Source organism: Oncorhynchus kisutch, linkage group LG5 (genome assembly GCF_002021735.2).
Source record: "Oncorhynchus kisutch isolate 150728-3 linkage group LG5, Okis_V2, whole genome shotgun sequence".
Lineage (NCBI taxonomy): Eukaryota > Metazoa > Chordata > Actinopteri > Salmoniformes > Salmonidae > Oncorhynchus > Oncorhynchus kisutch.
The window spans coordinates 72653640-72676936 of NC_034178.2; the positions used below are offsets into that span (position 1 = coordinate 72653640).

Genomic DNA, 23297 nt, shown 5'->3' on the forward strand with positions numbered 1-23297 from the left:
GAAAAACAAGCAATCTGAACTGATAGACCCCACTGATCAGTTACTACGCCAGTCACGTGTCAGTCACGCCAGTCACGTGTCAGTCACGCCAGTCACGTGTCAGTCACGCCAGTCACGTGTCAGTCACGCCAGTCACGCCAGTCACGTGTCAGTCACGCCAGTCACGTGTCAGTCACGCCAGTCACGTGTCAGTCACGTGTCAGTCACGTGTCAGTCACGTGTCAGTCACGTGTCAGTCACGCCAGTCACGTGTCAGTCACGTGTCAGTCACGTGTCAGTCACGCCAGTTACGTGTCAGTCACGCCAGTTACGTGTCAGTCACGCCAGTTACGTGTCAGTCACGCCAGTTACGTGTCAGTCACGTGTCAGTCACAACAGTCACACGCCAGTCACAACAGTCACACGCCAGGTGTAACAGAGGCCCAGTAAAACGCTGATGAAGCGTACACCAACCACACAGTGAAGAGGAATGAGGAGGAGGATGATCTATTTCCACTGAACCTTTAACCCTTTACATATCTCCAGCACTATAAATAAACACTTCCTGTCTCTGAACACGTCTCACTACTAACGACCCCAAAAGACAGGGAAATATTACAAAAAAATCCATCTCACTCAGACTTCACTGAAAGATCAGTGAACAAAAACAAGATGGGTTTCATTTAAAAAGAGGAGGAATTATAAAACAGGAGGAGGAAAGGACTATTTATGGGAACATGACACTACAAAATAGACCACTTGGCTGATTAGCTCCAACGTTGGATTTATTACAAAGATGTGAGTGGACTAAGGGACAGAGAGACACAGTGAGTATGGACAGACAAGAGAAGACCGACAAGAGAACAGCGGACAGACAAGAGAACAGCAGACAGACAAGAGGAAGACAGACAAGAGTATGTGAAGGAATATCTCTATAGTATAGTGGTGAGGGAGGAGGAAGGGAGAGAAGGAGAGAGAAGTAGGGAGGTGAGGAGAGAGAGAGAGAAGTAGGGAGGTGAGGAGAGAGAGAGAGAAGTAGGGAGATGAGGAGAGAGAGAGAGAAGTAGGGAGATGAGGAGAGAGAGAGAGAAGTAGGGAGATGAGGAGAGAGAGAGAGAAGTAGGGAGATGAGGAGAGAGAGAGAGAAGTAGGGAGATGAGGAGAGAGAGAGAGAAGTAGGGAGATGAGGAGAGAGAGAGAGAAGTAGGGAGATGAGGAGAGAGAGAGAGAAGTAGGGAGATGAGGAGAGAGAGAGAGAAGTAGGGAGATGAGGAGAGAGAGAGAGAAGTAGGGAGATGAGGAGAGAGAGAGAGAAGTAGGGAGATGAGGAGAGAGAGAGAGAAGTAGGGAGATGAGGAGAGAGAGAGAGAAGTAGGGAGATGAGGAGAGAGAGAGAGAAGTAGGGAGATGAGGAGAGAGAGAGAGAAGTAGGGAGATGAGGAGAGAGAGAGAGAAGTAGGGAGATGAGGAGAGAGAGAGAGAAGTAGGGAGATGAGGAGAGAGAGAGAGAAGTAGGGAGATGAGGAGAGAGAGAGAGAAGTAGGGAGATGAGGAGAGAGAGAGAGAAGTAGGGAGATGAGGAGAGAGAGAGAGAAGTAGGGAGATGAGGAGAGAGAGAGAGAAGTAGGGAGATGAGGAGAGAGAGAGAGAAGTAGGGGGATGAGGAGAGAGAGAGAGAAGTAGGGGGAGAGGTTATTAGAGGTAGATGAGGAGAAAGTGGGAAAGGAGAGGACAGTGAGGAGAGAGAAGTGGGAGGATAGAGAAGAGGGAGGAGATGACTTACTCTGCAGACTGGGAAGGTTGGTATCCTCTGGTTTGGTTTTGAGCAGATGAGGCAGCCGTGTGTACCTGTACCCAAACCCACAACCCTGTAAGAGAACAGAAACTATGGGTTAGTGAGAACAATACAAGAGGTCAGGGACAAGAGAGAGAGAACCCAGACCCACAGCCCTGCAACAGAACCCACGGTGGGACAATTGTGAACTTGTGCACTGAGAAGCTAAACCAGAAGACGGCACGGTGCTGATAGAGGAGAACCAAGGACAGGGTACGTACCCTCCACAGTCGCACCAGGATCCAGTTAGTCTGAGCCCAGGGCCTCTGTTCATACGGGGCCAGCAGGTTTCTCATCATGGACACACGTCTAGGAGACAAACATACTCTTTCACATACGAGATTCGGTGATGCTTTCACATAGGACACAGCTTGCAAGACATACCCGATACAACATGAGAGAAATTATTGGCATATAGTAAAGAGGCCATTTGGTGTCTATTTTTGGTTCACAAGACCTAAAGTAGCGAATAAATACATACAAAACGCACGCACTACAATACTCACTGTTCCTCTGGGATCCTCTCCACGGCTCTGAGGGATTGTGGGTAACACACGTAACTGGCCAGAGCCTGCATGAGGGAGTCTTTGATGTCTACGGAGAGAAACACAGAACAGAACAAGATTTCAAATTCAAATACAAACTCTACCACACACCAGGGAGGGATATGCTACGAAGCAAGCAAGATCTAGTCAGGCTTCTCATAAAGCTAGCCAGCTTCAGTTTGCTTCACATTCCAGCTCAGGCGTCAGCCGTACCACAAAACGGTGGATATTGGTCGTCCGTCTGCTGCTAACTCTAGAAGGCCTGAATCTGCACATCCAGCACCTAAACTCTTCATTTAAGAGACAATGCTGAACAACTTCAGCAAACTATGGTTGTTAGAAGTTTGTGTCTTCTGTCTTCTATTCCACAGGCGTACTGTTAAGGCTTATCGTTAAGGCTCATCGTTAAAGCATACCTACCTCAATGTGCATATATGCGCATATTTAACAGTAGAATAATAGCCAGGTGTTGATTTGCACCAGGAGCCGGCAGTCTACTCATCGGCAGTCTAGTAAATCTAGTAAGTCTAGTGACCGGAAACATGACCGAATACAAACAGCTATTCCCTCCGCAAGGCAATCAAACAAGAAAGCGTCAGTATAGAGACAAAGTAGAATCGCAATTCAACGGCTCAGACACAAGAGGTATGTGGCAGGGTCTACAGTCAATCGCAGATTACAAAAAGAAAACCAGCCCAGTCACAGACCAGGATGTCTTGCTTCCAGACAGACTAAATAACTTTTTTGCCCGCTTTGAGGACAATACAGTGCCACTGACACGGCCCGCAACCAAAACATGCGGACTCTCCTTCACTGCAGCCGAGGTGAGTAAAACATTTAAACGTGTTAACCCTCGCAAGGCTGCAGGTCCAGACAGCATCCCCAGCTGCACCCTCAGAGCATGCGCAGACCAGCTGGCTGGTGTGTTTACGGACATATTCAATCGATCCCTATCCCAGTCTGCTGTTCCCACATGCTTCAAGAGGGCCACCATTGTTCCTGTTCCCAAGAAAGCTAAGGTAACTGAGATAAACGACTACCTCTGTCATTATGAAGTGCTTTGAGAGACTAGTCAAGGACCATATCACCTCCACCCTACCTGACACCCTAGACCCACTCCAATTTGCTTACCGCCCAAATAAGTCCACAGACGATGCAATCTCAACCACACTGCACACAGCCCTAACCCATCTGGACAAGAGGAATACCTATGTGAGAATGCTGTTCATCGACTACAGCTCAGCATTTAACACCATAGTACCCTCCAAACTCGTCATCAAGCTCGAGACCCTGGGTCTCGACCCCGCCCTGTGTAACTGGGTACTGGACTTCCTGACGGGCCGCCCCCAGGTGGTGAGTGTAGGTAATAACATCTCCACCCCGCTGATCCTCAACACTTGGGCCCCACAAGGGTCCGTTCTGAGCCCTCTCCTGTACTCCCTGTTCACCCACGACTGCGTGGCCACGCACGCCTCCAACTCAATCATCAAGTTTGCGGACACAACAGTGGTAGGCTTGATTACCAACAACGACGAGACGGCCTACAGGGAGGAGGTGAGAGCCCTCGGAGTGTGGTGTCAGGAAAATAACCTCACACACTCAACGTCAACAAAACTAAGGAGATGATTGTGGACTTCAGGAAACAGCAGAGGGAACACCCCTCTATCCACATCGATGGAACAGTAGTGGAGAGGGTAGTAAGTTTTAAGTTCCTCGGCGTACACATCACAGACAAACTGAATTGGTCCACCCACACAGACAGCATCGTGAAGAAGGCGCAGCAGCGCCTCTTCCACCTCAGGAGGCTGAAGAAATTCGGCTTGTCACCAAAAGCACTCAAACTTCTACAGATGCACAATCGAGAGCATCCTGTCGGGTTGTATCACCGCCTGGTACGGCAACTGCTCCGCCCACAACCGTAAGGCTCTCCAGAGGGTAGTGAGGTCTGCACAACGCATCACCGGAGGCAAACTACCTGCCCTCCAGGACACCTACACCACCCGATGTCACAGGAAGGCCGTAAAGATCATCAAGGACAACAACCACCCGAGCCACTGCCTGTTCACCCCGTTATCATCCAGAAGGCGAGGTCAGTACAGGTGCATCAAAGCTGGGACCGAGAGACTGAAAAACAGCTTCTATCTCAAGGCCATCAGACTGTTAAACAGCCACCACTAACATTGAGTGGCTGCTGCCAACACACTGACTCAACTCCAGCCACTTTAATAATGAGAATTGATGGGAATTGATGTCAAATATATCACTAGCCACTTTAAACAATGCTACTTAATATAATGTTTACATACCCTACATTATTTATTTATGTATATACTGTACTCTATATCATCGACTGCATCTTTATGTAATACATGTATCACTAGCCACTTTAAACTATGCCACTTTGTTTACATACTCATCTCATATGTATATACTGTACTCGATACCATCTACTGCATCTTGCCTATGCCGCTCTGTACCATCAATCATTCATATATCCTTATGTACATATTCTTTATCCCTTTACACTTGTGTGTATAAGGTAGTAGTTTTGGAATTGTTAGCTAGATTACTCGTTGGTTATTACTGCATTGTCGGAACTAGAAGCACAAGCATTTCGCTACACTCGCATTAACATCTGCTAACAAGTAGCATTGTTTAAAATGGCTAGTGATATATTGTGGCTAGTGATATAGTCACCTATCAGATGATTTAATATCTTCTTAACTCCACATCTATTATTATGTGTGTAAAATGTGTTTAAATATAGTTTAGGTCTAGGTTGGCCGGGCCATTAGGTGGGCCATTAGGTGGGCCATTAGGTATAGGTTGGCAGGGCCATTAGGTGTAGGTTGGCCGGGCCATTAGGTGGGACATTAGGTGTAGATTGGCAGGGCCATTAGGTGGGCCATTAGGTGTAGGTTGGCAGGGCCATTAGGTGTAGATTGGCCGGGCCATTAGGTGTAGATTGGCGGGGCCATTAGGTGTAGATTGGCGGGGCCATTAGGTGTAGATTGGCGGGGCCATTAGGTGTAGATTGGCGGGGCCATTAGGTGTAGGTTGGCGGGGCCATTAGGTGTAGGTTGGCGGGGCCATTAGGTGGGCCATTAGGTGTAGGTTGGCGGGGCCATTAGGTGTAGGTTGGCGGGGCCATTAGGTGTAGGTTGGCGGGGCCATTAGGTGTAGGTTGGCGGGGCCATTAGGTGTAGGTTGGCGGGGCCATTAGGTGTAGGTTGGCGGGGCCATTAGGTGTAGGTTGGCAGGGCCATTAGGTGTAGGTTGGCGGGGCCATTAGGTGTAGGTTGGCGGGGCCATTAGGTGTAGGTTGGCGGGGCCATTAGGTGTAGGTTGGCGGGGCCATTAGGTGTAGGTTGGCGGGGCCATTAGGTGTAGGTTGGCGGGGCCATTAGGTGTAGATTGGCCGGGCCATTAGGTGTAGGTTGGCCGGGCCATTAGGTATAGGTTGGCAGGGCCATTAGGTATAGGTTGGCAGGGCCATTTGGTGTAGGTTGGCCGGGCCGTTAGGTGTAGGTTGGCCGGGCCGTTAGGTGTAGGTTGGCCGGGCCGTTAGGTGTAGGTTGGCCGGGCCGTTAGGTGTAGGTTGGCCGGGCCGTTAGGTGTAGGTTGGCAGGGCAATTAGGTGTAGGTTGTCAGGGCCATTTGGTGTAGGTTGGCAGGGCCATTGGGTGTAGTTTTTACAGCTATAGCCCAAAGAAATCCATTGAATAACAAAATGCATAAAATGTTATCACAAAACTACCTTCATACTTGCAGTCGTTTGTATAGGTCACCTTGACGAGCACCGAGTGCCGCACAGCATAACGGTCATATTAGTTGAGTCCATTCGGGTGCTACAGACGTCTCACGGTGTTGACAAAAGTCGCTGTAGCTCGGTCACCTTCCACCACAGATGCGAAAGGCAGACATAAGCCGATGCAGTGATGTGATGTAGTGATGTAGTGATGTGATGTAGTGATGTGATGTGATGTAGTGATGTGATGATGTGATGTAGTGATGTAGTGATGTAGTGTAGTGATGTAGTGATGTGATGTAGTGATGTGATGTAGTGATGTAGTGATGTGATGTAGTGATGTAGTGATGTGATGTAGTGATGTAGTGATGTGATGTAGTGATGTAGTGATGCCGATGTAGTGATGTGTCTATTTAAACTGACTTTTTAATTATGTTACTTATATTGATGCACGGCTGTCCATTGAATTAAGAATTACACGTGTAATGTGATGTGTAACGTATTTTAACACTATTTAACACAAACAAATATTTTATTTAAATAAAATATTTAAATCAGTTGTCTTCCTCAGATGATGCAATCTTAGCGAGAGGGAGGGAATCTGATTTCATTGGTCCTCAACTCGTGGCTCGGACACTTCATTTCAGGGTAAATAGAGTTAGCCTGCCCCGGAGCAGGTTAGTTATGAAGGATAAGTTGACATAGAAATTTACCTGGCTACAAAAGGTGAGCCACTTTCGTAGAACTGGTTCTCAAATTGAACTCAGCGAGTTGACCAAATTTAACAAGCCGACTCCTCAAACATGGGACGTAGTATACCCCTCAACATTGACCACGTTGTTATTTAAGGAATATTCGTTGCAGTGCCTCGTTGCAGTGCCTCGTTGCAGTGCCTCGTTGCAGTGCCTCGTTGCAGTGCCTCGTTGCAGTGCCTCGTTGCAGTGCCTCGTTGCAGTGCCTCGTTGCAGTGCCTCGTTGCAGTGCCTCGTTGCAGTGCCTCGTTGCAGTGCCTCGTTGCAGTGCCTCGTTGCAGTGCCTCGTTGCAGTGCCTCGTTGCAGTGCCTCGTTGCAGTGCCTCGTTGCAGTGCCTCGTTGCAGTGCCTCGTTGCAGTGCCTCGTTGCAGTGCCTCGTTGCAGTGCCTCGTTGCAGTGCCTCGTTGCAGTGCCTCGTTGCAGTGCCTCGTTGCAGTGCCTCGTTGCAGTGCCTCGTTGCAGTGCCTCGTTGCAGTGCCTCGTTGCAGTGCCTCGTTGCAGTGCCTCGTTGCAGTGCCTCGTTGCAGTGCCTCGTTGCAGTGCCTCGTTGCAGTGCCTCGTTGCAGTGCCTCGTTGCAGTGCCTCGTTGCAGTGCCTCGTTGCAGTGCCTCGTTGCAGTGCCTCGTTGCAGTGCCTCGTTGCAGTGCCTCGTTGCAGTGCCTCGTTGCAGTGCCTCGTTGCAGTGCCTCGTTGCAGTGCCTCGTTGCAGTGCCTTTGTTTTGGTCCTAGAAGTAGGCAGGTAAATGCATTGAGATCCAACTGTGCTGCTACTCAGGTGTATGTGACTCAATATGTGTTGTTGAATAGCTAAACGGGTTTAAAGCTACAGTCTGGCATCTGGGTATCTTTTAAATGGTCAGCTATATAACAAAACGTAATGGGTCGGGCTGGTTTTGATGAAAATTGTATCCTAGAATGTAGCTTTAAAGAATACCTGCCCTTAATAAGCAAGTCACGGCTTTGAAAACGTCTGGTTGCATCGATAAGAGTCAGAAACATTCATTTAAGTGTTTAAGTTCGACTACAGAGTAAATAGGACAATGTTGATCATGAAATCTGTCTCGTCTAAAACGGAGTAAATGACAAGTTAATGAAGCCTTGGGTTTGTATTACAACGGCAACAAATCATGCTCCCTTTTTGCCAAGCTCCACCTACAAATCTCCCCTCCGCCCACTTCGCTTCATGGACTGGGAGGGGGCTCTGTTGTATGGCTGCTGAGTGGATAGGTCCGTCCATGGCTACACCCCTGCCCAGTCATGTGAAATCAACTGGATGTCTTTCGGGTTGAGTGGTTTCCTTATATGAACTGTAACTCAGTAAATTCTTAGAAATTGTTGCATGTTGATTTTTTATTTTTGATCAGTATATTTAGCAGTCTTACAGCTTGGAGGTACAAGCTTTTCAGGGCATTGTTGGTTCCAGACTTGGTGCATGGGTACCGCTTGCCGTGCAGTCGAAGAGAGAACAACCTATGACTTGGGTGACTCGAGTCAGACAGTTTGTTTTACTTTTTACCCCCTTTTTCGTGGTAGTTACAGTCTTGTCTCGTCGCTGCAACTCCCGTAACTCCCAGGAGAGGCGAAGGTCGAGAGCCATGTGTCCTTCCGAAACACAACCCAACCAAGTCGCACTGCTTCTTGACACAATGCCCACTTAACCTGGAAGCCAGCCGCACCAATGTGTCTGAGGAAACACTGTACACCCGACGACCGTGTCAGTATGCATTGCGCAACCAGCGCAACAGGAGCGCAACAGGAGTTGCAACAGGAGCAGGAGCGCAACAGGAGTTGCTGACGTTGAGGGAGAGGTTGTTGTGCTGGCACCACACTGCCAGGTCTCTACCATCGTCCCTGTCGACTGTCTTATCGTCATCGGTGACCAGGCGGTGACAGTTGTGTCGTCTGCAAACTTAATGATGGTGTTGGAGTCATGGGCGGCCACTCAGTCATGGGTGAACAGGGAGTACAGGAGGGGACTAAGCACACACCCCTGAGGGGCCCCCGTGTTAAGAGTCAGCGTGGTGGGTGTGTTATTGCCTACCCTCACAACCTGGGGCATCCCGTCAGGAAGTCCAGTATCCAGTTGCAGAGGGAGGTGTTTATTTCCAGGATCCTTAGCTTAGTGATGAGCATTGTGGGCACAATGGTGTTGAACGCTGAGGTGTTGTCAATGAACAGCATTCTCACGTAGGTGTTCCTTTTGTCCCGGTGGGAAAGGGCAGTGTGATTTGCAATAGAGATTATATTACCTGTGGATCTGTTTTGGCTGTATGTGAATTGGAGTGGGTACAGGGTGTCAGGTATCCTACAAGCCTGCCTCTACAGCACCGTCTACTCCTCCTTCCAGTGTCAGGCATCCTACAATCCTGCCTCTATAGCACAGTCTCCTCCTCCTTCCAGTGTCAGGGATTTGAGACGTGGAGGAGGCCGTAGGAGGGCAACAACCCAGCAGCAGGACCTCTACCTCGGCCTTCGTGCAAGGAGGAGCACTGCCAGAGCCCTGCAAAACGACCTCCAGCAGGCCACAAATGTGCATGTGTCTGCTCAAACAGTCAGAAACAGACTCCATGAGGGTGGTATGAGGGCCCGACGTCCACAGGTGGGGGTTGTGCTTACAGCCAAACACTGTGCAGGATGTTTGGCATTTGCCAGAGAACACCAAGATTGGCAAATTCGCCACTGGCGCCCTGTGCTCTTCACAGATGAAAGCATTTTTACACTGAGCACATGTGACAGACGTGACTGAGTCTGGAGACGCCGTGGAGAACGTTCTGCTGCCTGCAACATCCTCCAGCATGATCGGTTTGGCGGTGGGTCAGTCATGGTGAGGGGTGTCATTTCTTTGGGGGGGCCACACAGCCCTCCATGTGCTCGCCAGAGGTAGCCTGACTGCCATTAGGTACCGAGATGAGATCCTCAGACCCCTTGTGAGACCATATGCTGGTGCAGTTGGCCCTGGGTTCCTCCTAATGCAAGACAATGCTAGACCTCATGTTTTTATATTTATTTAACCAGGTAAGTTGATTGAGAACACGTTCTCATTTGCAGCAACGACCTGGGGAATAGTTACAGGGGAGAGGAGGGGGATTACTGAGCCAATTGTAAACTGGGGATTATTAGGTGACCATGATGGTTTGAGGGCCAGATTGGGAATTTGTGGCTGGAGTGTGTCAGCAGTTCCTGCAAGAGGAAGGCTTTGATGCTATGGACTGGCCCGCCCGTTCCCCAGACCTGAATCCAATTGAGCACATCTGGGACATCATGTCTCGCTCCATCCACCAATGCCACGTTGCACCACAGACTGCCCAGGAGTTGGCGGATGCTTTAGTCCAGGTCTGGGAGGAGATCCCTCAGGAGAACATCCGCCACCTCATCAGGAGCATGCCCAGGCATTGTAGGGAGGTCATACAGGCACGTGGAGGCAACACACACTACTGAGCCTCATTTTGACTTGTTTTAAGGACATTACATCAAAGTTGGATCAGCCTGTAGTGTGGTTTTCCACTTTAATTTTGAGTGCGACTCCAAATCCAGACCTCCATGGGTCGAAACATTTGATTTCCATTGATATTTTTTGTGTGATTTTGTTGTCAGCACATTCAACTATGTAAAGAAAAAAGTATTTAATAAGAATATTTAATTCATTCAGATCTAGGATGTGTTATTTCAGTGTCCCCTTTATTTTTTTGAGCAGTGTACATCTGCCTGTAGTTATTGAGCTCAACCTGCAGGAGGTTTGTTAGTTGTGATTGAGTGGAGAGGAAACCGCTGTGGGTGAGGTTCTTACAGAGGGGTGTGTCTTGGTGGTGGCAAGGACACACCCACATCAAACCACACCCCCAAGCCAACTCTCGTTTGGCTTCGGTCACGGCCGCCAGCAAGCAAAAAAAAACAAGGACAAATCAGTGGATGCAGTTCCCCTTTAAGAAGAGCTAACTGAAATGGATCAGAACCAAAACGATAACAGTCAGAACCCTGAGAACTGAACGAGGCTTCCTCGCTCGTCTGATGTATAAAAAAAACCATCTGAGACAACGAGATATGAGGATCTCATTCTAAAACGAAGCCAAAACAAACATGACGGAACATAAATAAGAAGAATGTATCCCAGTCACCGTGACAACAAGCAGAGAGTCACACAACGCTGAGCCCGGAGAAGAAACAAACACACTGGCTGGCTGAGTTCCAAATGCCACCCTATTCCCTATTTAGTGCACTACTTTTGACCAGGTCCCATGTGATGTTGATCTAAAGTAGTGCCCTATATAGAAAAAAGGGTGCCATTTGTTACACACAGAGTGTGTGACAATGATAATTAACACTGATGCTTTTATATGGACATAAATTTGGATTTGTTATGTGCTGTATATAAATACTAAGATGTGTATCTAAGACATGACTGATATCTTATGAATAGAGTTAGATTAGAGTTAGGATTCATCTGAAATGGCACACTTCACTATATAGTGCACTACTTTTGAAGGGAGCCATTTGGGACAAGGGTGAAATTTGGGACTCATACTAAGTGTATCTGAGGTGACTTGACAGAGTTAGACTACTAGACTACTCTCAGTGTCACACCAGGCAAGCATGAAGGATACAAAACATTATTCAAAATGAATACTGAAATCACACCTGGGTTTTAAATACTATTTGACCAAAAAAAAAAAAAAACATTTCCTTTTATCTGGGCTTGATTAGGTGTAACTGGCTTAATGGACCAATAGAATAGTCCCAAACGTACAAACCCCACTCATCTGACACTCTAGGCAAGTAGGCAGGCTAGAGAGAGAAAAAAACGTTAAGTATTTGAAAGATGTCAAATAGTAATTGAACCCACCCAGGGTCTGCTGAACACTCAATCTGAAAACCTTCTCTCATAATAGTAACACAATAACAAACCATTTACCTTTAACAAAAATAATCTTTCTAAGAAAAACAACACTTGAAAGCAATTCCTTTAAATAATATTCTAAAACACGAGTCACCAGCATTGTGTATGGAGGACAAGGAAAAACAGACATTTCCTTTCTTTTACTCTGTCTGCCTGGAGCTCAAAACAGTCCTGTCTGCCTAGAGCTCAAAACAGACCGGTCTGCCTGGAGCTCAAAACAGACCGGTCTGCCTAGAGCTCAAAACAGACCTGTCTGCCTAGAGCTCAAAACAGACCGGTCTGCCTAGAGCTCAAAACAGACCGGTCTGCCTAGAGCTCAAAACAGACCGGTCTGCCTAGAGCTCAAAACAGACCTGTCTGCCTAGAGCTCAAAACAGACCTGTCTGCCTAGAGCTCAAAACAGACCTGTCTGCCTAGAGCTCAAAACAGACCTGTCTGCCTAGAGCTCAAAACAGACCTGTCTGCCTAGAGCTCAAAACAGACCTGTCTGCCTAGAGCTCAAAACAGACCTGTCTGCCTAGAGCTCAAAACAGACCTGTCTGCCTAGAGCTCAAAACAGACCTGTCTGCCTAGAGCTCAAAACAGACCTGTCTGCCTAGAGCTCAAAACAGACCTGTCTGCCTAGAGCTCAAAACAGACCTGTCTGCCTAGAGCTCAAAACAGACCTGTCTGCCTAGAGCTCAAAACAGTCCTGTCTGCCTAGAGCTCAAAACAGACCTGTCTGCCTGGAGCTCAAAACAGACCGGTCTGCCTAGAGCTCAAAACAGACCGGTCTGCCTAGAGCTCAAAACAGACCTGTCTGCCTAGAGCTCAAAACAGACCGGTCTGCCTAGAGCTCAAAACAGACCGGTCTGCCTAGAGCTCAAAACAGACCGGTCTGCCTAGAGCTCAAAACAGACCTGTCTGCCTAGAGCTCAAAACAGACCTGTCTGCCTAGAGCTCAAAACAGACCTGTCTGCCTAGAGCTCAAAACAGACCTGTCTGCCTAGAGCTCAAAACAGACCTGTCTGCCTAGAGCTCAAAACAGACCTGTCTGCCTAGAGCTCAAAACAGACCTGTCTGCCTAGAGCTCAAAACAGACCTGTCTGCCTAGAGCTCAAAACAGACCTGTCTGCCTAGAGCTCAAAACAGACCTGTCTGCCTAGAGCTCAAAACAGACCTGTCTGCCTAGAGCTCAAAACAGACCTGTCTGCCTAGAGCTCAAAACAGACCTGTCTGCCTAGAGCTCAAAACAGACCTGTCTGCCTAGAGCTCAAAACAGACCTGTCTGCCTAGAGCTCAAAACAGACCTGTCTGCCTAGAGCTCAAAACAGACCTGTCTGCCTAGAGCTCAAAACAGACCTGTCTGCCTAGAGCTCAAAACAGACCTGTCTGCCTAGAGCTCAAAACAGACCTGTCTGCCTAGAGCTCAAAACAGACCTGTCTGCCTAGAGCTCAAAACAGACCTGTCTGCCTAGAGCTCAAAACAGACCTGTCTGCCTAGAGCTCAAAACAGACCTGTCTGCCTAGAGCTCAAAACAGACATTTCCTTTCTTTTACTCTGACTGCCTGGAGCTCAATTGTAAAAACTTGTAATTATCCATTCATAGTTAGAAATTAATCCTGGCGAAAAATAGCAGTACCGGAGGCTATATTAAGTCTACGTTTCCCATTAAAATAGCTTGTAACAGATGACTCTGTCCTCTTGTGTTACCGGGCAGCTTTGTCCTGCAGCTCCATGTAATAGCAGAGACAGATATGTGTGGGAACCATAGGGCTAGGGTTCAAAAGCACTGCACTACGTAGGGAATAGGGTGCCATTTGGCATGTAGCCAGGGTGAGTAATTCACATTGCTGCTCTACAGATGAATGTGTCTAATACAGCATGTGGTTGGGCGGGATCCTTCTTAAACCAGTTAGCTAATAAACAGGAAGTACAGTATGTAGTCTCTCAGGTATCCTTCTTAAACCAGTTAGCTAATAAACAGGAAGTACAGTATGTAGTCTCTCAGGTATCCTTCTTAAACCAGTTAGCTAATAAACAGGAAGTACAGTATGTAGTCTCTCAGGTATCCTTCTTAAACCAGTTAGCTAATAAACAGGAAGTACAGTATGTAGTTGGAGGGATTCCTCTTAACAGAAATAAATGAGGCTTTAGGTGAGGCGCTGACTAATGGAAGACCAACTACACAGATGATCCCTTCCTTGTTGTGCATTGATAAATAGGGCCATGCATTTTGACGAGAGCAGGCAAAACTCCAGGGCTTAGTAACTCAGAACCCAGATTTCTTCATGGTCAGGTCGATTCTCTTCAGTGACGTGGTTCAGGTATAACGCCAGGCCCCTACTAGTAAATGTCAGTGATGCATCATTCGGTTTATAATATGATGGCTATCTGTAATTGCTTCCACTCACCTGTTCCAACGATGCGCGGGTCTGCAAAGTGCTTAGCGAGGATAGCAGCGAGTTGAGTGAGGGTGTCCTCGTAGCCTGAGGAAAAGACAACAGTCAACAAACATCTCCGGGTCGCTGTATTTCTGCATGCTCTTTAGGGCTCTAAGCCGGGTTGCTGTATTTCTGAATGCTCTTTAGGGCTCTAAGCCGGGTCGCTGTATTTCTGCATGCTCTTTAGGGCTCTAAGCCGGGTTGCTGTATTTCTGAATGCTCTTTAGGGCTCTAAGCCGGGCCGTTGTATTTCTGAATGCTCTTTAGGGCTCTAAGCCGGGTCGCTGTATTTCTGCATGCTCTTTAGGGCTCTAAGCCGGGTCGCTGTATTTCTGCATGCTCTTTAGGGCTCTAAGCCGGGTCGCTGTATTTCTGCATGCTCTTTAGGGCTCTAAGCAGGGTTGTTTTATTTCTGAATGCTCTTTAGGGTTCCTGTACAAGCATTTCCTGATAACTGCAGATGTGAAAATGTCCCTAAATAAAATATGATCAATAAATAAGTGACTGTGTCAACAGGCAGGAGGAGATATTACCGGCACGAGATCACAACCTTTAATGTGTATGCAAATTCAGTAGTCACAACTAAAAAGGGTCAGTTAAAGAGCAGTTAAATTCCTAAACGATCAACTGCATGGCATCTGTAGTCTTTAATCGAGGCTCTGGACAAACGTCATGAAATATAATGGAATAGGGCTACAGCCTTAAGTGTGTTGTGGTCACCTGACAAAGTAGCTGTTCATGGCCATAAAACGCAGCCTTAAAGCAGGCGGGCGGGTATTTACCTGGCAGTTGGTCCATGCAGTTGGAGGGGCTGAAGTAGTTCTTCAGAGAGCTATAGCTGTTCATGGCCACGTTGAGGTAGAACTCTGGGGCGAAGGCGAACAACGTTCCTGTGTTGTCAGCGTGCTGGATGGTGAGTATACACACCCTCAGTAGCCAGTACACATCCAGCATCTTATCCTGGAACACAGAGTTATATGTTTTAAACAAGCAGAACAACACCTTCAGTATAGTAGTAGTAGTAGTAGTAGTAGTAGTAGTAGTAGTAGTAGTAGTAGTAGTAGTAGTAGTAGTAGTAGTAGTCATTCATGTTGATTTTCTTGAACAAGCAGAACAACGAAGACTGGGTTCACAGGATGTTTTTTTGTATATTTTTTTCAATGTCCCTCAGTTGAGGATGTTGGTCCCCCTTTTCATTCAAGCTGGGCTATGAATGAGAACTCCAGCACACTAGTAGCCTTGAAGCTTTCAGTCTGAATAGATCAGGGCTGAAATGTGCTGGGTACAGTCTCTTTCCTGACAGTAGATGTGCTGGGTACAGTCTCTTTCCTGACAGTAGATGTGCTGGGTACAGTCTCTTTCCTACCTGACAGTAGATGTGCTGGGTAGCCTCTCCTTCCTCCCTGACAGTAGTTGTGCTGGGTAGCCTCTCCTTCCTACCTGACAGTAGATGTGCTGGGTACAGTCTCTTTTCCTGACAGTAGATGTGCTGGGTAGCCTCTCTTTCCTACCTGACAGTAGATGTGCTGGGTAGCGTCTCCTTCCTACCTGACAGTAGATGTGCTGGGTAGCATCTCCTTCCTACCTGACAGTAGATGTGCTGGGTAGCCTCTCTTTCCTACCTGACAGTAGATGTGCTGGGTAGCCTCTCCTTCCTACCTGACAGTAGATGTGCTGGGTACAGTCTCTATCCTACCTTACAGTAGATGTGCTGGGTAGCCTCTCCTTCCTACCTGACAGTAGATGTGCGGGGTAGCCTCTCCTTCCTACCTTACAGTAGATGTGCGGGGTAGCCTCTCCTTCCTACCTTACAGTAGATGTGCTGGGTAGCCTCTCCTTCCTACCTGACAGTAGATGTGCTGGGTACAGTCTCTATCCTACCTGACAGTAGATGTGCGGGGTACAGTCTCTATCCTACCTGACAGTAGATGTGCGGGGTACAGTCTCTATCCTACCTGACAGTAGATGTGCGGGGTACAGTCTCTATCCTACCTGACAGTAGATGTGCGGGGTACAGTCTCTATCCTACCTGACAGTAGATGTGCGGGGTACAGTCTCTATCCTACCTGACAGTAGATGTGCGGGGTACAGTCTCTATCCTACCTGACAGTAGATGTGCGGGGTAGCCTCTCCTTCCTACCTTACAGTAGATGGTAGCGTTGATCCAGGCCAGTCTCCTACTCAGGTGATTCAGCTTCTCAGCAAATACCTTCTGGCTCTTCTGCAGCTCCTCCAAGATGTCTGGTCTCTAACATGGACAAGACAAGGTGTAACACAAATAACATGTCTAGTTAAAAACGCTGTTCATCGCCGAAAGCAATTTAACAAAACACTGTTCATTCAGACCTTTGTCGTACACATAAAGCCCGGCCCTAACCACTGGTCGTGTTTCCTACTAAGAGAAAAATATCACAGAACATTTAAATAGAAATAAGAACTGCCACACTGGTGTCAGATCTACATATCATGACTATTATACTAAACATGATAGAAAATAACATTACACTAATGCAACTATTAGGCTGTACAATAATATAAATGTTTTGTGTAGTTTGTACTACTATTATACAGTACCTATTACACAGTACCAGTACAGTACCAGTACTACCAGTACCAGCATTAAAACATAGTAGATGGGGCGGCAGGGTAGCCTAGTGGTTAGAGCGTTGGACTAGTAACCGAAAGGTTGCAAGTTCAAAACCCCCGAGCTGACAAGGTACAAATCTGTCGTTCTGCCCCTGAACAGGCAGTTAACCCACAGTTCCTAGGCTGTCATTGAAAATAAGAATTTGTTCTTAACTGACTTGCCTTGTTAAATAAAAAAAAATGTATCTAGGAGCCTCAGAACTCCAAGCTGCAGTTCTACCAGGCCTTTGAACTTTGCATCTTAAAACTCGGCTAGCATGGTGTACATTTTAGGACGTCCTCAGCTTCAGAACGTCATACTGCAAGGCCATACTGCAAGTCAAATAAAAAATGTGCAGTAGTATTAAATACTACATTATATACTGACTATGATTAAGGCCCAGTGTGTTTTGGTTGATCAGGTCACATGACCTGGATTTTACCCTCTATTTAAAGCCTTTTTTTTTTTTACAGAAATGAGAATTGAACCAAAATATGCAAGTTGACTGAAAAAAAAACATTCAAATGCCCCTAACTACGATACATAACAGATTGATAACATGGACAGTGTGTTTAGTCTGCGGGGCCCAGATTGATGATAACACAGACAGTGTATTTAGTCTGCTGGGGCAACGTGCTCTTTTCCTCTGTGTCCTTCAGAACAACAGCATATTCATGTACGATTATACTATTAAAACTATTATACTAGTTAGATAAATTGATGATAATAGGTAGTATTATTTGTATTCTTCTGGTTGGGCAACATGCCATTATCTCCTCTATGATACTAAACAGACTGATAATAGCTCTATCACAGATGTATAACAGTGAGTGGTGTGCATTTACTCTTGCTGGGCAGCGTGCTATCTTCTCCTCTGTGTCCTTCAGAGCCACAGCGTATTCATGGACGTCATCTGACACCACCACCATCTGTAGGGACACAGATTAGTGATATATACAGAGCATTCGGGATGTATTGAGAACCCATGATGTTTTCCACATTTTGTTTCGTTACAGCCTTATGTTATAAAATGGATTCCCTCTCAATCTATACACAATACCTCATAGCGACAAAGCAAAAACTGAAAAAAATGTCTAAACCTAATCCACTACAAATAAATTTTAAAATTTTAAAAACGGAAATATAATTTTTTACATAACTTCTCAGACTTTTTACTCAGAACTTTGTTGAAGCACCTTTGACAGCGATTACTGCCTTGAGTCTTCTTGAGTATGATGCTGCAAGCTTGGTACACCTAGTATTTAAATCAACTTTAGAATAAGCCTGTAACCTAACAAAATGTGGGAAAAGGCGAAGGCGTCTGAATACTTTCCAAATGCACTGTACATCGACAGTTAGGTGAATTCTTCTTAATCACCATATTAGTACAGAACAGGAAATAGACATTACATTTTCACTGTTTATCATTAATTATTGTAGTATTTATTTATTATAATTTAATACTTAAAAAAAAATATTATTCATTATATAAAAGTTTCAGATCATACGTGCAAATACAGCTCAATAGATAATTTCTATAAAGCCAATCAAATAGTCCTAACATTGAAAACTCCAAGCTAAAACAAAGCACACCTCAAATACTGTCAAGTGTTTGGTGAAAGTATTTGACATTTATATTAGACTCCAGTCTGGTGCTGTCGTTCCTCTAACTGTGGCATTCATGTCCGCAGGGTATTCCTACAGGGATGAAGACTACAGTAAATATAGAGTAGAAGAAGTCCACCAGACTAGATACAGGCTACAACAGGCAAGCACAATTGCGATAGTTTGACACTAGATTTGTTTTCCTGACCAATCAAAATCATATACATTTTGAAAACCACACCCCTCAAGATTCAGAGGGTTGGACCTGCGGACGCCAGAGCCCCCTGATGAGAGAGCATAGTATACAAGGAAATACTCAAAGCTGCTAATGAGAACCTTGACAACCTTGTACCGAGCCGGGATATGGATTCTGGTGGGGTGCCCCCCCACCCAGGCAGTGGCAGTGCTGGCAACACTAGCTGCAGTAACCCACGGGGAGGGGGGGGGGGGGGGGGGGGGGGTCACACTCGGACATTCAGAGGGGGCCATATTAGTGGCCTTGGTGGAACAAAATCAAAAAGGTCTGAGATGCTTGGGAATATGGTCTCGACAGGGGGGGATCATGTTGTGGGTGTATCTGATCATCATCTCACGCGTGACAATGGTTAATCAAATCTCTCCATGTCAGCCCATTTTTATTTTTTATTTTTTTGCTCAGTCTTGCAGGCCTTCTCATGCAACTGTATATACATTCGTAAATCAAGACCTTTCTTGAGTTGAGCTCCGGGACGGTGCAGCTTTTGAGAATCTATGGTTGCTGTGTGAGGAAAGGGTTGAGTGTGTATGAGTGTGTGTTGCAGTGCATCTCCTCCTCATGGACTGCACCAGATTTGCCAGTTCTTGCTGTGAGAGGTTACCCCACTCTTCCAACAAGGCACCTGCAAGTTCCCGGACATTTCTGGGGGGGAATGGCCCTAGCCCTCACCCTCCGATCCAACAGGTCCCAGACGTGCTCAATGGGATTGAGATCCGGGCTCTTCACTGGCCATGGCAGAACACTGACATTCCTGTCTTGCAGGAAATCACGCACAGAACGAGCAGTATGGCTGGTGGCATTGTCATGCTGGAGGGTCATGTCAGGATGAGCCTGCAGGAAGGGTACCACATGAGAGAGGAGGATGTCTTCCCTGTAAAGCACAGCGTTGAGATTGCCTGCAATGACAACAAGCTCAGTCTGATGATGCTGTGACACACCGCCCCAGACCATGACGGACCCTCCACCTCCAAATTGATGGAGTACAGGCCGGCCTCGGTGTAATCCGGGGAAAAGGGTGAGTGCACGACTGCAACTTGTCAGTGAATATCACTTTTTGCCAGTCCTGTCTGGTCCAGCAACGGTGGGTTTGTGTCCATAGGCGACATTGTTGCCGGTGAGGTCTGGTGAGGACCTGCCTTACAACAGTAAGTGACCTAAGTTTTCATACCTGTGACCTTAATTGCCTACCGTCTGTAAGCTGTTCGTGCCTTAACGACCATTCCACAGGTGCGTGTTCATTAATTGTTTAAGGTTCATTGAACAAGCATGGGAAACAGTGTTTAAACCCTTTACAATGAAGATCTGTGAAGTTATTTGGATTTTTACAAATTATCTTTAAAAAGACAGGGTCCTGAAAAGGGGACGTTTCTTTTTTTGCTGAGTTTATATAGGGAATAGGGTCACATTTAGGACAAGGCCAAGAGCAGAAACACAAAGTCAGCGGCAGAAATAACCTTCCCTTTTAACGTTGATAGATCGTCAACTTGTAAAGAAGAGAACCATTCTGAGGCAGGAAATTACACAAGACACGTTCTTACCTACACAGTATATGCTGGTCCCAAATGTAGTGCACTATATGGGGAAAAGGGCGAGTGCACCATACAGGGAAAAGGGCGAGTGCACCATACAGGGAAAAGGGCGAGTGCACCATACAGGGAAAAGGGCGAGTGCACCATACAGGGATAAGGGCGAGTGCACCATACAGGGATAAGGGCGAGTGCACCATACAGGGATAAGGGCGAGTGCACCATACAGGGATAAGGGCGAGTGCACCATACAGGGATAAGGGCGAGTGCACCATACAGGGATAAGGGCGAGTGCACCATACAGGGAAAAGGGCGAGTGCACCATACAGGGAAAAGGGCGAGTGCACCATACAGGGAAAAGGGCGAGTGCACTATATGGGGAAAAGGGCGCCATTTGGTACACATACGGTGCCAAAATCTTCTTTAGTTAAAGGACAAAGGAGTTATCACGAAGTGAAGGGAGAAATGACCAGACAGGCTGGTATGATAACTAACCGTTATCTAAAGGACTCTCAGTCCAAGACTAACATTTCCTGCTCAACTATGTTCATCCCAAATGGTACCCTACTTAGTGCACTACGTTATAGGGTTCAGGTCTAAAGTAAATTGGACAACAACAAAAAAAAATTATGAAAAAGGGTGTCAATTAGAACAAATCCCAAATATAAAACGTTAAAAGAAAAAGACAGTCCAGCACACTGCCAATATAAAAGCTGTTAAAGACAGACGCGTAAAGGCTTTAATAGAACCAGGGATATTGGCAACTGCAGTGCCGGATATCCTTTTCTCAAATGATCAGACAATAACAGGCGATACTAGGAGGGTGATTGTCCAAGGTCTTATACCTATATACTGAACGAGAGGTGTGTGTGTCTGTGTGTGTGTGTCTGTGTAATGTGTAGGAAGACAGGCAGAACTGGCATTGATATAACGGTTGTAAAATGTTTTTGCTGACCCACACACTTTTCTTCCATGAAATATGTGCCAAAAGTATTTCTTTTAAATGCTTTGATCCTTTCTGACAATGAGAGGAAAGAAGAGATTAAATGACATCATCTATTTGGTTTGGGAACATGGGAACTCACTCCTGAAGAACAAGACAGGAACGTGGTACAGCAGACAGACCACAGGATAGACCCCAACATGAAGAGGAGAGGACCACACGTGATCAGAACGACCACAACATAGTAGCAATAATAAGGAAAGCCCAAAAAAATAGCAAAAGATTAGGGCTAAAGTCATTTAATAAGAGATCATAGAAAATGTTCTCTCGGGATTCATTTGATGAAGACGTAAAACATGTTGGTTTGATGTGTATGAGGAAGAGGATCCAGTTGTACACCAAGGAGTATTGGTAAAATGATTCACGGCAATTGTTGACCAGCATGCACCTGTTAAGAATCTAACTAAACTGTTCGAGGCCCCTGGGTTGATGTTGAATTGAAACATTGTATCGTTCAAAGAAATTATGCAAAACATGTGGCAAACTAGTCAGTCCTGCTGAGCTGATTGGTTGACATACTGTACACTGATAAATGTTGTTACTAAATGTAACACAAATAAAGTATATTAGCAAACCAAGATAAATTACATAAAACACGAAGGGGAGAAAGAAAAAGAAAAAAAAGAAAAGAATCACCCTTTGCCGGCTCTAAAAGCCACCCAATCACCCTTTGCCGGCTCTAAAAGCCACCCAATCACCCTTTGCCGGCTCTAAAAGCCACCCAATCACCCTTTGCCGGCTCTAAAAGCCACCCAATCACCCTTTGCCGGCTCTAAAAGCCACCCAATCACCCTTTGCCGGCTCTAAAAGCCACCCAATCACCCTTTGCCGGCTCTAAAAGCCACCCAATCACCCTTTGCCGGCTCTAAAAGCCACCCAATCACCCTTTGCCGGCTCTAAAAGCCACCCAATCACCCTTTGCCGGCTCTAAAAGCCACCCAATCACCCTTTGCCGGCTCTAAAAGCCACCCAATCACCCTTTGCCGGCTCTAAAAGCCACCCAATCACCCTTTGCCGGCTCTAAAAGCCACCCAATCACCCTTTGCCGGCTCTAAAAGCCACCCAATCACCCTTTGCCGGCTCTAAAAGCCACCCAATCACCCTTTGCCGGCTCTAAAAGCCACCCAATCACCCTTTGCCGGCTCTAAAAGCCACCCAATCACACTTTGCCGGCTCTAAAAGCCACCCAATCACCCTTTGCCGGCTCTAAAAGCCACCCAATCACACGTTGCTGCCTGATAGAGAGAATTGTGTTTGAACAAATACATATGCTATTTTTTATTTTAGAGAACAAGTTACCTACTGACTTTCTGTATGCATATAGAGAAGGGCACTCAATTTCTACTGACTCAGATGACTGATGATTGGTTAAAATAAAATGGATAATAAGACAGTTGGAGCTGTTATTGTAGGACGTCATAACTGACTTGACTAGCTAAATTTTAAAAATGGTTAGATTTTAATGCAGCCTTTGATGTTATTGATCATAAATTGTTATTGAAGACACTCACTAATAGAACCCAGAGAGAGTTCATCAATGGAAGCTTCTCGAACATCAGATATGTACAGTGTGGCGTCCTTGGGCTGTTGATTTATCGAGGCAAGTCAGTTAAGAAACTAATTCTAATTTTACAATGGACGGCCTACCCCCCCGGCCAAACCCGGACGACGCTGGGCCAATTGTGCGCCGCCCTATGGGACTCCCAAACACGGCCGGATGTGACACAGCCTGGATTCGAACCAGGGACTGTAGTGACACCTCTTGCATAGAGATGCTTTGTCTTAGACCTCCGCACCACTCTGGAATTATCACAAATGATTTGCCACTGGTCTTACACAAAGCCAGAATGACTTTGAGTGCAGATGATTCCACACTCTATACAGTGCCTTGCGAAAGTATTCGGCCCCCTTGAACTTTGCGACCTTTTGCCACATTTCAGGCTTCAAACATAAAGATATAAAACTATTTTTTGTGAAGAATCAACAACAAGTGGGACACAATCATGAAGTGGAACGACATTTATTGGATATTTCAAACTTTTTTAACAAATCAAAGACTGAAAAATTGGGCGTGCAAAATTATTCAGCCCCTTTACTTTCAGTG

The 23297-nt window shown here is 46.4% G+C and overlaps 1 protein-coding gene across 3 annotated transcripts in view; it reads right to left on the minus strand.

Annotated features, from left to right (window-relative positions):
- Positions 1-23297, minus strand: part of rnf123 (ring finger protein 123) — a 292970-nt gene that overhangs the window by 210902 nt on the left and 58771 nt on the right. For all 3 annotated transcript variants that reach the window (XM_031825763.1, XM_031825765.1, XM_031825764.1), the window contains exons 24-30: positions 17649-17732; positions 16318-16425; positions 14960-15137; positions 14148-14222; positions 2320-2407; positions 2035-2122; positions 1763-1847 (exon numbers count right to left, since the gene is read on the minus strand). In XM_031825763.1, coding sequence (XP_031681623.1) covers positions 1763-1847; positions 2035-2122; positions 2320-2407; positions 14148-14222; positions 14960-15137; positions 16318-16425; positions 17649-17732 — 706 coding nt within the window. The remainder of the gene's footprint in view (positions 1-1762; positions 1848-2034; positions 2123-2319; positions 2408-14147; positions 14223-14959; positions 15138-16317; positions 16426-17648; positions 17733-23297) is intronic.